We start from the raw sequence: 18,241 nt of genomic DNA, 5'->3' as shown, positions 1-18,241 counted from the left end.
GAACATGGTCTGTGCGGGTAGAGATGTGGGGAGCGGGAAGAATATGGGCTCGAGCGAATGCAATGTTGCTGTGGTAAAGGCTATGGAAGAAGGTCAACCGTGATAATTTCCTGCGCATGTCAAGTGAAGGGATATTAAGTGATTTCTTTAAGGCGGTCACACTTTGATAGCGAGAGTATGAAGTTAAGATGAACCGCGCAGCTTTATTTTGAACTGATTCAAGTAGGTTCGTGAGATTAGAGTGATGGGGGTGCCAAATTATTTACGCATATTCTAAAGAAGGCCTGATAAGAGAACTGTATGCGCGAAGTCTGGTATCTCTGTTAGCAAGGTGTAAGTGACGTTTCAGGTAACCAAGTTTTTTGCATGCTTTTGAGGTGATGTGTTCAATGTGAGCATTCCAGCTTAAATTGGAGGTAAACAGGACACCCAAGTACTTGATTGAAGATACTGAGTCAACAGTAATACCGCGTATTGTATATTGCTCAGAGGTAGGTCGAGTTATCGAAGCAAATTTTACGTGTTTAGTTTTAGCTATGTTAATTTCCATCTGCCATGTGTCACACCAGTCAGTTAGGTTTGTTAAATCAGACTGCAACAGAGAAATGTCGGCAGGGCAGGTTATTTCATTATACAAGACGCAGTCATCTGCGAAGAGACGTATTTGTGAGGTAATATTAGTTGCGATGTCATTTATGTATATTAAAAATAGCGTACCAGATTTGGCATGTATTATGTATATGCCAAATCATATGTAGATTATGTAGATTGTAGATAGATTATGTAGATTATGTAGAATATGTAGATTATGTATATTAAAATACGTACCAGATTTGGCAGATATACTCGAGCCTGTTATGTTCCAGATATATTCAATGCCTTTCCTTTTGAAATTTCTTGCTGTAAGTCTGCATGCGACGTTCGCAAAAATTTAAATGCATTATACAAGGAATTATTATAGGCGTCATATTTTTTTTTGCTGTCATTGTTGAAACGTGTCTTCGCTCTCTGGTCGTTTCTTAGCTTTTTTGCATTCTTTGTTTTGTTTACTTCGCTATTCTCGCTTTTCTTTTGCCTTGTACTTTATCACTCGCTACCTTAATTTACAAGGTCTTTTTCATTTTTATTTCTTGCAAAAGAAAGAAAAGTCAGTTTCTGGCTGTCTTGTTACTGACTGCCGGGTTTCGCGTGACAAGCCACTGTGATGGCTTAGGCGAACCCAATTTCTGTACTTATACTCGCAGATTTGATAATAATAATAATAATAATAATAATAATAATAATAATAATAATAATAATAATAATAATAATAATAATAATAATAATAATAATATAATAATAATAATAATAATAATAATAATAATAATAATAATAATAAATCTTTCATGCACATACCCTATCCAGGGCAATGAAACGGGCCTGTCAAAGCCCCTAGTGGCTTGAGGGACTTGGCCCGGCAAAGTCGCCAGACGGACGTGCAGTAAAACATAAAATCTGAACATAATATAAACACAATATATCAACACAATACTAACATGAAATCAATAGTGACCAAGGTGCAAAAAGTTAGGCAAAGTAACATCAACAAGAAATGAAAAATAAAGAGCAAGGAGCAGTATTTTAACAATTCGTGCCTGATAATGAACATTTTTCACGCATTTAGGAACCGTGTTACAATGAGTGAACCATGATTTTTAGCGCTTTTTTGATGTTGCGGAAAACATTTCCTCTGGTAAGTCATTAAAAATTTGGGGAACATAAACACAGCGCCTGGCTAAATTCCCCATGCCTTGTTGAGGAGCGCGGCACCATAAAACGAATGGAGCTACGCAGGCTTCGGGAGGCTGCATGACGTGTTTTGAAATTGCTGTCCCAGAAATGTTGTACCACTACAGTCTGTAGAAAGAGTGTTCGAAAGCATGGAAGACCAAGGGCTGTGAAAATATTATCAGACACAGAGAAGGGGGCGTTATATGCTATGTTTCTTAGTATGTTTCTTAATAAAGTGTCAACTCTGTTTTTCCATCTGGCTGAGCAAAAAGCAAAAACAGCGATCCCATATCTGAGAATGCTGTACACCAGAGCATGCGCAATGTTTTTTTTTATGTGAAAAGGAACGATGGATTTTATATGGAAAAACAACCAGGCCGCGCTCCGAAGCTTACCACAAACATGTGATAGCTGGCTGTGCCGAGACATATCACTGTTGAAGACTCCCAAGTATTTTACCGAATTCACATAGGAGACAGGCACGCACCGACAGGGATAACAGCCGTAAACATGTAGAAAAACGGGCGCATCTATAGCTGTCAGTTTTAGTGGGGATCTGAAGCAAACGAGTTTAGTTTTAATTGGGCTAACCTCCAAGCAGGTATTAGTGAACCAAGTCATTGTTTTGTGTATATTATTATGGAGATTAGTAATGGCAATGTTGTAAGAAAAGTGCTTGGAAAGCAAAACAGTGTCGTCGGCATATTCAAATAATAGACCTTTGGAAATAACGTGAGATAAGTCATTAACGAACAAATTGAACAGAAGTGGTGATAATATGGAGCCTTGTGGAACCCCGGCCTTCATTGGAAGTTGACTACTTACATTTGTCCTCCCGTCTGAAACAACCACTTGTGAACGACCGGAAAGGTAATTCTTGAGCACATCATAAAACGGACCTCTGAAGCCTATGGAGTATAGTTTTCCTAATAAAATAGCGGGATGAACTGCTTCAAAAGCTTTAGAAATGTCTAAAAATAAAGCAACGCTAAACATATTTTGATCGAAAGCTGAAAAAAGTTCATCGCAGAACTCTTCCAGAAGAGCTACAGTACCACGACCAGGAACGAAACCAAACTGGTGGGATGACAAAATGGAAAATTTTTCAACAAAGGATGACATGGATCTCAAAAGAAGATTCTCGATTATGTGGGAAAGCATAGGCAAGATCGAGATGGGTCGATAGTTTATCATGTCGTCTTTTTGTCCTCCTTGAAAGAGAGGTTTAACTAAAGCAGTTGTAAGTTCATCCGGGAAAAACGCAGTGCGCAGAAAACAATTTCGCACGAAGATCAGCACATCAGACAATGCCTCGAAGTTTCTTTGGAGCAAATTTGCTGACAGGCCGTCAATACCAGGAGGTTTATTCCGCTTGAAGTTAAAGATTATATCACGCAGTTCTTTTGTAATGCTGGCTAGGAAACCGGGTGCATAGTTTGATTCTTTCAACGTGTATTAGTATGCCTGACTGGAAGATGATTTCTCTGAGGGCAGTGCAAAAAAAAAAACGATTAAAACTATCTGCGACTTCAACGCAATCTCCCTGAAAGAAAGAGCGGGGAGGTACTTGCAGAATTTTTTGCCACGAAGGTGGTTTATCAGTGACCACGTTTGAGCGGCATTCCTTGACGACTGGCAAAATTCGTGAGAAAAGTACTGGCGCTTCGTGGACCTTAGCAGAGCGACCACCCTATTTCTTGCGGCTTTATACTGCAGTCGTAAGGCTTGATTTTTTGGTACCCGTTTGCACCGTCTCGAAAGTATGTCTCTGTATGAAATGGCACGGATTATGTCGGGGGTCAACCAGTTATATTCTCTTCGGCGCTTTTTTATTACGACGCGTTTAGAATTGTTCTCAAACTTCTTTATTTGGTCGCAGAGGATACTATAGACCTTCTCCGGTGAATTAGACGCAGTTATTGCTAACAAGTTAAAATTGCTAATTAAGCTATCTAAGACTCCATGGTCCGTTATTGTAATATAGATGAAGTTATTTGGAACAGCGTTTCGTGAAGCATTTGATAAAGGAAAAGATGGAGACGAACGACAAGCAACCAGATAGTGATCCGCGAAGCGCTGTGTTGACCAGAGACGCCGTGAAGTCAAGTATTTATTCGGACAGCAACATGAACATAACAGACAACAACGATTCAGTGGCTTCGCCTTATAAAGGGAGCATGGGTGCAGCCGAGGCATGCGATTGGCTAGCGATACAATAGCATATGTGAACAATGACCGCGTGCATCAGATACGCGGCGCACAGTAACAAGAGAATACGCTTGATAAACGTTGCGCAGATACAACACTTCCCCTCCAACAAGATCAGAATCTGTCATACGTCAGACGATCCGGCTTCCGCTTATCACGAGCGCTGCGCCTGGGTAGCACAGGTGAACCAGCATCGTTTTGTTCTGACGATGATGCACTTTGGGCTCCATGTGAGAGTGGGCCACCATCACTACGATCCAACACTGGCCGGTTTGAGGCGGGTGCAAGGAAACTTTCACTTTCAAGCAGTTCACTTGCATGTGGCAAAGGTACATCCTTTTCTTTCACAACACAACCAGGCTTTACACAAGAATGTCGCAAATGATCCGCGTGCACAAACCGCGTCTGTCCATCCACAACCACAAGGTATGTCATTGCCGATTTCACATCCACAATCTTGCCTGGACGCCATTTCACCTGTTCCCCACGTATTGAACGCACAAACACTCTATCCCCAACAGAAAATACTCTGGGTGAACTCATCCTCTTGTTTGCACTACGTACATTACTCTCACATTTGGCATTAATTGCATCCTGCATATCTGGTTTCAATAACGACAACCTTGTGCGCAACTTCCTCCTCACAAAGAGTTCAGCTGGTGTTTGGCCGGTGAATGTATGCGGCGTTGTTCTATAAGGGAACAGAAAATTATCAATTCTGTGCTGCAGTGACCTGGAACTTTTATTCCTCTGGTCTTCCAGCAATTGCTTCAACAGCGACTGCTTTACTGTTTGAACAGCACGTTCGGCCGAACCGTTGGACTGAGGATGATATGGTGGAGTAAGCGTGTGCTTAACCCCGTTTGACAATAGGAAGTCCTCATACTCTTTTGCACGAAACTGCGGCCCGTTATCAGTGACTACCTCTTTAGGTAGGCCATGACTTGCGAACAACGAGCGCACCGTTTCTATCGTGCTGTGCGCGGTCGTTGACGTCATGACTCTTATTTCCAACCATTTGGAATAGGAATCTACAGCTAAAGGAACATCTTTTTTTCTTTTTCAGCAAAGTCTAGATGTATCCTCTCCCAACTGCTTGTGCACCACTTCCAAGATGAAAGCGGCGCAAGTGGCACCAAAGATTTTGTGCTTTGACAAATTTCACACTGCTTTACAGTTTGTTCCAAGCAGTTGTCTATCTTTGGCCACCAAACCATTGACCTTGCAAGAGCTTTCATCTTTGTAATGCCAATGTGTTGCTCATGCAACAAACACATAACTTCACTTTGAAGCGAATGTGGTATCACGACTCTGTTGTTCCACACCAAACAGCCACAATCCACTGAAAGTTCAAATCGCCTCACGAAGAAAGGCTGATAATGAGCGTCCACAGCCCGCGGCCATCCGTGCCATACCATTTCACGAACAGCACTGAGAACTGGATCTTTCACAGTTTCACGCTCGATATCTTTCGCAGTTATAGGGAGTTTATTGACAGGCGAAAAATAAAAGATTTCTTCTGCCTCGTCACCGGCTTCCGGCAGTGGAAGGCGTGATAAACCATCTGCATTGGCTATCTTTGTTCCTGGTCTGTGCAAAATACGAAAGCTGTAGTTAGCAAGAAAAATTCCCCAGCGGTGCACACGAGCTGCAGCTACTGCATTTGTGTGGTGCTTTGCTTCAAATATGACTGTGAGCGACTGGTGATCAGTGATTACACTGAAAGTACGCCCGTACAGATATCTATGAAATTTCTTCACTCCAAAAACAACTGCAAGCGCTTCTTTTTCCACTTGCGCGTAGTTACGCTCAGCAGGCGTCATCGTCCGCGATGCAAACGCGATCGGTCGCTCTACGCCCTCAACCACGTGCGACAGCACTGCGCCTAAGCCGTAAGCAGAAGCGTCACATGTCAGCTGTATTTCCTTCGTTACATCATACAGTTCCAAGACCGTGTCTTCACTGATCAAATTTTTACAGCGACTGAAACATGCGTCACACTGGCTCGACCATTTCCATGTGCTGCCCTTGCGCAACAGTTGGTGGAGAGGTTCTAGCACATTTGCTAGGTCAGGCAAAAATTTAGCGTAGTAGTTTACTAGGCCCAAAAGTGCCTTCAGCTGAATCACATTACTTGGTTTTGGCGCTTCTCGAATCGCCTTTACTTTTTCCGTTGCTGGGTGTACGCCATGCTTGTCTAGCTCGTGCCCCAAGTAACAAACATTTTCTTGGAAAAATTTGCATTTCCCTGCGTTTACACGAATGCCGTGCTTACTAAGCGCTTCTAGCACTTTCTGAGAACGGTGATAGCACTCCGTCAAGTTTTTACCTGCTATTAACACATCGTCCAGGTAACAGGCTGTCCCAGGTATGTTTTGTAAAACCTGGTCCATCACGGCCTGAAACATTGCGGGTGCGCTTGCCACTCCGTACGGCAATCGCCGGAACCTGAACAGTCCCATGTGCGTATTCACCGTGAGCAGTTGCTGTGCCTGCTCGTCCAGCTCAAGCTGTAGGTAAGCCTTCGACAAATCTAGTAAGGTGAACACGGTCCCTCCAACCAGTGACGCGAATATGTCTTCTGGCAGAGGCAGTGGATAGTGGTCAAGTTCAATATCCCGACGACCGTGACTCTGTAATCCCCACATATCCTAATTTCTTTTCCTGTTTTCTTTGGCACGATAACTAGCGGTGTAGCCCAATCACTGTGCCTGACTCTGTACACCACACCAGCTTTCTCAAGGTCACGCAATTCATTCTCCAATTGTTCGCGCAAGGCATATGGTACTGGTCTCGCCTTACAAAAAGTTGGATGCACATCGGTTTTTATTCGTATACTACCAGTGAATCCTTTGATAGAACCATAGCCTGGCTCAAACACATCACCGTACAACTGTTTCAACTTCTTTTCAGCTTCCGCTGCTACCATCTGTCTGCCCTCCTGTACGTTATCCACGTCACGTTGCAACTGCTGAACAGCATTTTGCAGGTCAACTTTTAGTGTAGTCATCCAATCTCGACCTAAAAGCGTCGGCATGCGGGCTTCATTTTCTTGCTTTGCGACTATCAGAGGCAGATCGTAGCCTCGGTTCTGATAAGACACAATGACCTTTGCTATGCCTTTCACTTTGAGTGCAGTGCCATTATACACTCCTAGACGCACGTCGTCTTTGGAACATGGGTAATTTGGAAAATTTTCATCAAAGTCTCTTTCAGACATTATGGTCACAGCTGCTCCCGTGTCTAGTTCCATCGGAATGTCCTTGCCATTTACTTTTACTTTAAGCACAATAGGCGGAGAGCTATGAACTTGGTTAGTCGTACTAACATTCAGCAAGTCTGTTGACGGCAAGGTCTCATCAACTTTGTGCACGACCTTAGTTTTGCACATTTTCGCTACATGCCCTGGCTTCGAGCATTTGAAGCAGGTACTTTTGAGAAAAGGACAACTCACTGGCGCGTGCAGTCCGCCGCATCTATGACAGGCGCGAACCATGCCTTTCCCACGTAGCTTCCTTTGACCGTTTTGGGGGGCACGCTGCTCGCTGCTAGCCGTCTTGGTCGCGTGTCGCCTGCCTTGCGTGGTGGGCTCCCGATGCCAGTAAACGTCGGCAGGACTGGCGGTTGACCCCTCCGGTAGCATTTCTCGGGTGTCTTTCTGGGCCGTTTCCAAGGCGGTGGCAATTTTGCATACTCGCTCCCAGGTGACTTCGTCGTCTGACAAGGCAAGAAGACGGCATCGAATCGAATCCGTCCTGAGTCCAGCAATCAGTCGATCCCGGAGCGCTTCTTCCAAAAAGCTTCCAAACGAGCACGTTGCAGCCAGTCTTTTCAGCTCGACGATGAACTGTTTTAGGCTTTCGTCCGGCTCTTGCTTTCGCTGGTAGAAGTGATACCGTTCGGTAACCACTGACCGTTTTGGAGCATAGTGCTTCCGGAGAGCTTCTGTAGCTTCTTCGTACTTGACTTCCGTTGGTTTCTTCGGCAGCAGCAGGCTACGCAGTGTTACGTAAGCCTTTTCACCCAGGATTGTTAAGAAGACTTGCAAATTCTTACTTGAGTCTATTCCATTGGCGGTTGCATACAGGTCGAACCTTTCCAGGTAGACTTCGATATTGCCAGAGTCTGGGCAGAACTCGGCCAAAGATCCCAGGGTGTTGGTCATCACTGATGTCCTTGCTTGCCGTGGCGTCGTTGCCGTTTCCTCAGGCTTGGTCATTGCCTCTGCCCGAACGATCCCATCCTCGTCGCCATGTTGACCAGAGACGCCGTGAAGTCAAGTATTTATTCGGACAGCAACATGAACATAACAGACAACAACGATTCAGTGGCTTCGCCTTATAAAGGGAGCATGGGTGCAGCCGAGGCATGCGATTGGCTAGCGATACAATAGCACATGTGAACAATGACCGCGTGCATCAGATACGCGGCGCACAGTAACAAGAGAATACGCTTGATAAACGTTGCGCAGATACAACACGCTGTAATATAACACAGGAGGCAAACGAGTACTTAGGAGCACGTAAGACAATGTTGTCTATACAAATGAACTAGTTGCATGATCGTTAACCATTTCTTCACGAGTAGGAAATGTTGTCGTATTTATTAAACCACATGAGGACAGGACAGACAAGTAATCGGAAACGTTACCCATTGTAGGGCACAATGTATTTATGTTTAATTTATGTTTATTTGTTTTATTTTATTTTATTTACGTTTTATTTAATTTATGTTTAGGTCGCCCACTAAACATACTTCTTCCACGGAATTCCAGAGGTGCAATATTTCTTCGAGTTCTAACAGAAATCGTGTGATATTGGCGCACGGTGGTCGATATACAGCCAACAAGCTTAAACACCGGGCGCCGCAAGTTATCTTCAACGCTAAAAATTCCCCATGCGCGAAGTTCACGTCCATTGATGGAACATCAAATTTATCACTTACAAAGATGGCGATTCCACCACCTCGACGATGAGGCCTTATCACAAAACGACTTTGATAGCCTGGCACTGAAAATGCACGTGAGCAGGCATCTGAAGTATTGATTTCTGTCAGCACAAATACATCGATGAGTCCTATTCCTGACGTAGCGACAAGCTTGAATTCTTCCCAGTATTTGCGAAGGCTCCTGATATTGGTATTTACAATAGTGAAATCATTATCAACGCTCACAGCGAAAGTGTCCTTGAACGACTGAAAATGTGGAAGCTGGTAGCACGTGTTGGCCATGATAGCTACACAATGTTGTTCAAGTCAGCATGTCTGATTATTCGACAAGCGATGATCCTTCACTCTTTTTCACAAAAATCTTGCCACGCTTCCCGCAGGCAAACTTGTACTCCATTTGCTTTGCACTAGTCCTAGCATGCCAGAATAGGTCACGGTTTAGTCTTGTCATGTTTTCGTTTAAAAATATCTTTTTAAGCGAACTAGCTTCGCAGAGTTGTAGAAGCTTTCCTCGGGCATCGAACAGAATGTTTCTGGCAGCAATTGAAGTGAAACGCACAAGGACCCTCGGAATAGAGTCACGTTTGCCCGGCAGACGATGAATCGCCTCAACCTCAGGGAAAACTTTTGGAGGTGTAGTTTTTCAGCGATATCGTAAAGCACTTCCTTCAGATTTTCAGTCTGTTTTTTGGGAGACCATGGATGTCCAAGTTCATGTTGCGGCTGTATTGCTCGCTCTCATTCATGTCAGCCTGCAGGCGCTCTAGCTGTTCGGCCTGTGTCTGAACTGTTGCTCGGAGGGCGTTGATCGCCGCATTTCTAGACGTGGCTTTTTTCTTGGCGGTCATCATTTCATCACGAATGGAATCATATTGTTTTGCTAGAAAAGTCACCGAGTCCTCGAGTTCATGAAATAAATGCGTTAGGCTGACAACTTCGGCTTTCAAGAGTAGCAATGAATCAACCTTTTAGTTAAGCTAAGGTAGACATTCTAGACTCTTTTTTTATCTCCAGCGGTTCCAAAAGCAAAGGTGAAACCATGCCTGCACCTTCATCAGCCTCGGAAGCTTCTACCTGAGAGGCGGAACCACCAGCGCGTTTTTTCGCTGCTCTGCATGTTTTACACATCCACACGTCCCTTTTGGGGGGGCCCATCGTATTGAAGGTACTATGTGCAATTCCGGAACATGTCTGACCTAAGTGGTACGATAGCGCACAATTCGCACAGGTCATGAACTTGCCATCATCGGGCACTTCTTTGTGGCAAGCAATATATTCAGTAGTATCATGAGACATTGTAACATGTAGAGAGCGTACACAGAGGTCAGTCGGCAGCAAATTCAAAGTAAGAATGCAGGCAACGAAAAAGACACGCTACCTGTTGAAATACAAAGTGTCAGCGCTGGACAACGTAATCACCCCCGACTGCAGAGGATCCCGTGATGTCCGTTGGCTTAAGTAGTTTTCCGATGAAACGAGGTTTTCAGACGAAGTTGGTGATCGCCGCCAGAAGCGGCAGGACGGTTAGCTTCGACGAAGGTGATAGTTGCATGCGGGGTATCACGGGAACCGTATTCAGGGCACCGCCTGTTGAAATACAAAGTGTCTGCGCTGGACAACGTAATCACCGCCGGCTGCAGAGGATCCCGCGATGTCCGTTGGCTTAAGTAGTTTTCTGATGAAACCAGGTTTTCAGACGAAGTTGGTGATTGCCGCCAAAAGCGGCAGGATGGTTAGCTTCGACGAAGGTGATAGTGGCATGCTGGGTATCACGGGAACCGCATTCAGGGCACCGCCTGTTGAAATACAAAGTGTCAGCGCTGGACAACGTCATCGCTGCCGACTGCAGAGGATCCCGCGATGTCCGTTGGCTTAAGTAGTTTTCGGATGAAACCAGGTTTTCAGACGAAGTTGGTGATTGCCGCCAGAAGCGGCAGGATGGTTAGCTCCGACGAAGGTGATAGTGGCGTGCGGGATATCACGGGAACCGCATTCAGGGCACCGCCTGTTGAAATACAAATGTCAGCGCTGGACAACGTAATCACCGCCGATTATTATTATTATTATTATTATTATTATTATTATTATTATTATTATTATTATTAGGCAGTCGGCAGCGATTAAGTTGCCCAACGCTGATACTTTGGATTTCAACAGGCGGTGCCCTGAATGCGGTTCCCGTGATACCCCGGATGCCACTATCACCTTCGTCGAAGCTAACCGTCCTGTCGCTTCTGGCGGCAATCACCAACTTCATCTGAAAACCTGGTTTCATTGGAAAACTAGGGCTCTATTCTGGACACGCATGGCGGCTGCACAGCCGCCATTATCCGCCATGTTTACTCTCTTATTGGCTGTGGCGAGCTCACGTGCCTTGAAATTTTTGCCGGGAAACGGAAGTTTTGCGAAACGTCATTTTGCGTTTTCATCAAGATGACGAAACGTGACGTGGAGCTGCAAATTTTATGGACTAATACATTTTTTTGGTCCTTGGCAGATATATTGTGATGTTAGTGCTTCAAAAATAATGTGAGCGGTAGCGTGCAGACGCCAGTGCAATGCATCTGCAATTGCGCGAATATGTGGTGGCGATTCAAGATATGCGCCATGCCAGCTTGCTGATTGGCTGAAGGAATATCTCGTGAGGAGCGTCACAGGAAGGGCTGTTTCGTAATCGTCATTTTGACGATGCGTGACGTTGCACTGGGCCGCCATTGGTGAGATTTTCCGCCATAATTTTTGCTGCGACGAGCCGCGCGAATTATGCTAATGAGCAGCCATATGCAATGGCAGCCGAGAGGAATGCGTATCGCCACATTTTCCCCGTCGTTTGGCGCCACGAAAATCTTTTGTTCATAACGCGTGCTCATAGTATTTGCATCGCTCTCTGGTGGTGTTGGCATTTGTGTCTGGGGCCATCGCTTTTTAAAAGAACGCGTTTATACGAAATAATATTGGTTGAATATAGCAAACTTTCAGCAATGTTGTCCACTTTTGACTGCTGCATTTGTATTGTAATCGAGATTAATGCCTTTTTGCACAATCAGACGTTATGACAACGGCCTCTTTCTAATTTATCAAAAGAAATGTACGCAAGGCGGCGCCTTGAAGTTTCCTCCCGCGGTGCGAGTAACCATCGAAATGAACAAGAGATGGCAGCGTCGGCGCTTGCGTCGCGCTAGTGGATATCTCTGGCGCGCGCAACGCTATCGGTGATATTCGGCCGTCTCTCAGCCAGCCGAGTCGGGCTGAGTCACTTGCGTTTCACGAAATAGCGATAACGTGGCCTAGAACGTGCGCGCATCACCACTGGTAGGTCGCGTATGTTGTCTCAAGCAAGAAAACAAGCGCGTTGGCGCCAACATGCGATGACTCATTGCATTTTCCGGGGACACGCATCCTAGCTATTGAAGCAGACGACGGCTTGTACGCAGCAGACGACGGAAGCGCGAAGCGTTTTCGACGGAACAATCATACGCTTTGAGATAGCTGCTTTATTTTTACTGCGGAGGAAAACTGTTTTGCTTTACCGATAACGCTACATTCAGTGCCTTCATTTCAGTTTCTTAGGCGAAACGTCAAGTTGGCGTCACGCTACGTGGGCAAAACTGGGCCACCAGCGCCATTTTGTTTGCGTCGCGCCTACGTCACGCACCGAAGAAAATGGCGGAATGTCCAGAATAGCGCCCCTACTTAAGCCAACGGACATCGCGGGATCCTCTGCAGTCGGCAGCGATTAAGTTGCCCAACGCTGATACTTTGTATTTCAACAGGCGGTGCCCTGAATGCGGTTCCCGTGATACGCCGGATGCCACTCTCACCTTCGTCGAAGCTAACCGTCCTGCCGCTTCTGGCGGCAATCACCAACTTCGCCTGAAAACCTGGTTTCATCGGAAAACTACTTAAGCCAACGGACGTCGCGGGATCCTCTGCAGTCGGCAGCGATTAAGTTGCCCAACGCTGATACTTTGTATTTCAACAGGCGGTGCTCTGAATGCGGTTCCCGTGATACGCCGGATGTCACTATCACCTTCGTCGAAGCTAACCGTCCTGCCGCTTTTGGCGGCAATCACCAACTTCGTCTGAAAACCTGGTTTCATCGGAAAACTACTTAAGCCAACGAACATCGCGGGATCCTCTGCAGTCGGCAGCGATTAAGTTGCCCAACGCTGATACTTTGTATTTCAACAGGCGGTGCCCTGAATGCGGTTCCCGTGTTACGACGGATGCCACTATCACCTTCGTCGAAGCTAACCGTCCTGCCGCTTCAGGCGGCAATCACCAACTTCGTCTGAAAACCTGGTTTCATCGGAAAACTACTTAAGCCAACGGACATCGCGGGATCCTCTGCAGTCGGCAGCGATTAAGTTGCCCAACGCTGACACTTTGTATTTCTACAGGTAGCGTGTCTTTTTCGTTGTCTGCATTCTTAATTTGAATTTGCTGCCGACTGCCCTCTGTGTACGCTCTCTACATGTTACAATGTCTAATGATACTACTGAATGCATTGCTTGCCACAAAGAAGTGCCCGATGATGGCAAGTTCATGACCTGCGCGAATTGTACGCTATCGTACCACTTAGGTCAGACATGTTCCGGAATCGCACCTAGTACCTTCAATACAATGGGCCCACCCAAAAGAGACGGGTGGGTGTGTAAAACATGCAGAGCAGCAAAAAAACGCGCTGGTGGTTCCGCCTCTCAGGTAGATGCTTCCGAGGCTGGTGAAGGTGCAGGCGTGGTTTCACCTTTGCTTTTGGAACTGCTCGAGATAAAAAAGAGTCTAGAATGTCTAACTGAGCTCAACAAAAAGGTTGATTCATTGCTCCTCTTGAAAGCCGAAGTTGTCAGCCTAACGCAGTCATTTCATGAACTCGAGGACTCGGTGTCTTTTCTAGCAAAACAATATGATTCCATTCGTGATGAAATAAAGACCGCCAAGGAACAAGCCACGTCTAGAGATGCGGAGATCAACGCCCTCCGAGCAACAGTTCAGACACAAGCCGAACAGCTAGAGCGCCTGCAGGTTCACATGAATGAGAGTGAGCAATACAGCCGCAACATGAACTTGGACATCCATGGTCTCCCAAGAAAGAGATTGAAAATCTGAAGGAAGTGCTTTACGATATCGCTGAAAAACTACACCTCCAAAAGTTTTTCCTGAGGTTGAGGCGATTCATCGTCTGCCGGGCAAACGTGACTCTATTCCGAGGGTCCTTGTGCGTTTCACTTCAGTTGCTGCCAGAAACATTCTGTTCGATGCCCGAGGAAAGCTTCTACAACTCTGCGAAGCTAGTTCGCTTGAAAATATATTTTTGAGCGAAAACCTGACAAGACTAAACCGTGACCTATTCTGGCGTGCTAGGACTAGAGCAAAGCAAATGGAGTACAAGTGTGCCTGGGTGAAGCGTGGCATGATGTTTGTGAAAAAGAGTGAAGGATCGTCGCTTCTTCGAATAATTAGACATGCTGACTTGGACAACATTGTGTAGCTATCATGGCCAACACCTGCTACCAGCTTCCACATTTTCAGTCGTTCAAGGACACGTTTGGTGTGACCGTTGATAATGATTTCACTATGGTAAATACCAATATCAGGAGCCTTCGCAAATACTGGGAAGAATTCAAGCTTGTCGCTACGTCAGGAATAGGATTCGTCGATGTATTCGTGCTGACAGAAATCAATACTTCAGAAACCTGCTTGCGTACATTTTCAGTGCCAGGCTATCAAAGTCCTTTTGTGATAAGGCCTCATCGTCGAGGTTGTGGAATCGCCATCTTTGTAACCGATAAATTTGATGTTTCATCAATAGACGTGAACTTCGAGCATGCGGAATGTTTAGCGTTGAAGATAACTTGCGGCGTCCGGTGTTTAAGTTTGTTGGCTGTATATCGACCGCCGTGCGCTAGTATCACCCGATTTCTGTTAGAACTCGAAGAAATATTCCACCTATGGAATTCCGTGGAAGAAGTATATTTAGTGGGCGATTTAAACATAAATACATTGTGCCCTACAATGGGTACCGTTTCCGATTACTTGTCTGTCCTGTCCTCATGTGGTTTAATAAATACGACAACATTTCCTACTCGTGAAGAAATGGTTAACCATCATCTAACTAGTTCATGTATAGACCACATTGTCTTACGTGCTCCTAATTACTCGTTTGCCTCCTGTGTTATATTATAGCGCTTCGCGGATGACTATCTGGCTGCTTGTCGTTCGTCTCCATCTTTTCCTTTATCAAACGCTTCACGAAGCGCTGTTCCAAATAACCTCATCTATATTACAATAACGGACCATGGAGTCTTAGATAGCTTAATTAGCAATTTTAACTTGTTAGCAATAACTGCGTCTAATTCAACGGAGAAGGTCTATAGTATCCTCTGCGACCAAATAAAGAAGTTTGAGAACAATTCTAGACACGTCGTAATAAAAAAGCGCCGAAGAGAATATAACTGGTTGACCCCCGACATAATCCGTGCCATTTCATACAGAGACATACTTTCGAGACGGTGCAAACGGGTACCAAAAAATCAAGCCTTACGACTGCAGTATAAAGCCGCAAGAAATAGGGTGGTCGCTCTGCTAAGGTCCACGAAGCGCCAGTACTTTTCTCAAGAATTTCGCCAGTCGTCAAGGAATGCCACTAAAACGTGGTCATTGATAAACCACCTTCGTGGCGAAAATTCTGCAAGTACCTCGCCGCTCTCCTTCTTTCAGGGAGATTGCGTTGAAGTCGCAGATAGTTTTAATCGTTTTTTTTTTCTTTGCACTGCCCTCAGAGAAATCACATTCCAGTCAGGCATACCAATACACGTTGAAAGAATCAAACTCTGCGTCCGCTTTTCTAGCCAGCATTACAAAAGAACTGCGTGACATAATCTTTAGCTTCAAGCGGAATAAACCTCCTGGTATTGACAGCTTGTCAGCAAATTTGCTCCAAAGAAACTTCGACGCATTGTCTGATGTGCTGATCTTCGTGCGACATAGTTTTCTGCGCACTGCGTTTTTACCGGATGAACTTAAAACTGCTTTAGTTAAACCGCTATTTAAAGGAGGACAAAAAGACGACATGAAAAACTATCGACCCATCTCGATCTTGGCTATACTTTCCCATATAATCGAGAAATTTCTTTTGAGATCTATGTCATCCTTTGTTGAAAAATTCTCCATTTTGTCAACCCGCCAGTTTGGTTTTGTTCATGGTCGTGGTACTGTAGCTCTTCTGGAAGAGTTCTCCGATGAACTTTTTTTAGCTTTCGATCAAAATATGTTTTGTTTTGATTTATTTTTAGACATTTCTAAAGCTTTTGAAACAGTTCATCACGGTATTTTATTAAAAAAACTATACTCCATAGGCTTCAGAGCTCCGTTTTATGATTTGCTCAAGAATTACCTTTCCGGTCGTTCACAAGTGGTTGTTTTAGACGGGATGACAAATGTAAGTAGTCAACTTCCAATGAAGGCCGGAGTTCCACAGCGCTCCATATTATCACCTCTTCTGTTCAATTTGTTCGGTAATGACTTATCTCACGTTATTTCCAAAGGTGTATTATTTCAATATGCCGATGACACTGTTTTGCTTTCCGAGCACTTTCCTTACAGCATGGCCATTACTAATCTCCAGAATAACATACACAAAACAATGATTTGGTTCACTAATAACTGCTTGGAGGTTAACCCAATTAAAACGAAACTTGTTTGCTTCAGATCCCCACTAAAACTGACAGCTATAGATGCGCCCGTTTTTCTACATGTTTACGGCTGTTATCCCTGTCGGTGCGTGCCTGCCACCTATGTGAATTCAGTAAAATACTTGGGTGTCTTCTTCGACAGTGATATGTCTTGGAAGAGCCAGTTATCACATGTTTGTGGTAAGCTTCGGAGCGCAGGCTGGTTGTTTTTCCATATAAAATCCACTGTTCCTTTTCACATAAAAAAGAATATTGCGCATGCTCTGGTGTACAGTATTCTCAAGTATGGGATTACTGTTTTTGCTTTTTGCCAGCCAGATGGCAAAACAGAGTTGACACTTTATTAAGAAACATACTAAGAAACATAGCATATAACGCCCCCTTTTCTGTTTCTGATAATATTTTCACAGCCCTTGGTCTTCCATGCTTTCGAACACTCTTTCTACAGACTGTAGTGGTGCAACATTTCTGGGACAGCAATTTCAAAACACGTCATACAGCCTCCCGAAACCTGCGTAGTTCCATTCGTTTTAAGGTGCCGCGCTCTTCAACAAGGCATGGGGAAGCCAGGCGCTGTGTTTATGTTCCCCAAATTTTTATTGACTTACCAGAGAAAATGTTTTCCGCAACATCAAAAAAATGCTAAAAATCATGGTTAACTCACTGTAACACGGTTCCTATATGCCTGAAAAATGTTCATGGTCAGGCACGAATTGTTAAAATACTGTTCCTTGCTCTTTATTTTTCATTTCTTGTTGATGTTGCTTTTCCTAACTTTTTGCACCTTGGTCACTATTGATTTCATGTTAGTATTGTGTTGATATATTGTGTTTATATTATGTTCTTATTGACACGTGTACTTATCTTTACCGGGCGACCACGTTTAGCCGCCTAACAAATGTTATCGCACAGCGCGGGACGCGCTTGCATGTATCCGAACTTTCTGGAAAGTTATCGATGCTTCTATCCGCTGTCTGTTGTCGCCGAACCTTGTGTTATCTGATGTCATCGCTTGACGCGAATGGTGTAGAACTTTGTAGAAGGCATGCGGGTCCCAACGATTAGTCTGGAACATTCGATGACTGCTGTATAAAAGCCGACGCGCTTGACCCGCTGATCAGATTTACGACGATCGCCGACTGTGTTCGCCGCTCTCGTTGTGCTTTAAGTGTAGCGTGTTTTGTGGGCACAGGTTCGCCCAATAAAAGCTAGTTTTTGCCTTTCACAGTATTGCTACTGTGTTCTTTGACGTCACGACCACGTGACATCTGGTGGAGGTGCTTTTCGTTCATGCACCGGACGCCCCCGACAAGCCTTGATCCAAGCCCGGACCGGAAAGAGAACACCAACGCAGTCCCGGAGCATCGAGCAAGCCGCCGTCTTCAACAGCTGCCCCCGGAGCACGGACTTCTACCTGAGAAGACCAAGAAGATTGTGGCCAAGGCAACCCCAATGGCAGCCCCAGCGTCCCCCATCGTGCTGCAGCAGCCCAGGGAACCTCCGACGTTGCGCGGATCAACAATCGAGGACCCGGAAACCTGGCTTGAGACGTATGAAAAGGTCGCTACGTTTAACAGTTGGGACAGCGACGACAAGCTGCGGCATGTCTATTTCGCACTGGA

At 45.1% G+C, this 18,241-nt stretch overlaps 2 protein-coding genes across 2 annotated transcripts in view; both read right to left on the bottom strand.

Moving 5' to 3' along the window:
* Positions 1–18,241, bottom strand: part of LOC135921156 (beta-hexosaminidase subunit alpha-like) — a 274,254-nt gene that overhangs the window by 4,435 nt on the left and 251,578 nt on the right. The window lies entirely within an intron of this gene.
* On the bottom strand, positions 5,282–8,441 carry LOC139048656 (uncharacterized). The gene is made up of 2 exons (XM_070523138.1): positions 6,820–8,441; positions 5,282–5,289 (listed from the first exon to the last, which is right to left on the bottom strand). The coding sequence occupies exons 1-2, from the start codon at positions 8,195–8,197 to the stop codon at positions 5,282–5,284; spliced, it is 1,386 nt and encodes a 461-aa protein (XP_070379239.1). The 5' UTR covers positions 8,198–8,441.

This window comes from Dermacentor albipictus, chromosome 8 (genome assembly GCF_038994185.2).
Source record: "Dermacentor albipictus isolate Rhodes 1998 colony chromosome 8, USDA_Dalb.pri_finalv2, whole genome shotgun sequence".
Classification (NCBI taxonomy): domain Eukaryota; kingdom Metazoa; phylum Arthropoda; class Arachnida; order Ixodida; family Ixodidae; genus Dermacentor; species Dermacentor albipictus.
Note: the sequence above shows the minus strand (reverse complement) of the source record. Positions and strands in the feature narration are given on the sequence as shown.

What these genes read in the sequence shown, in the direction of transcription:
- LOC139048656 (XM_070523138.1), bottom strand. Translation starts at nt 8,197, where the DNA reads ATGACCAAGCCTGAGGAAACGGCAACGACGCCACGGCAAGCAAGGACA.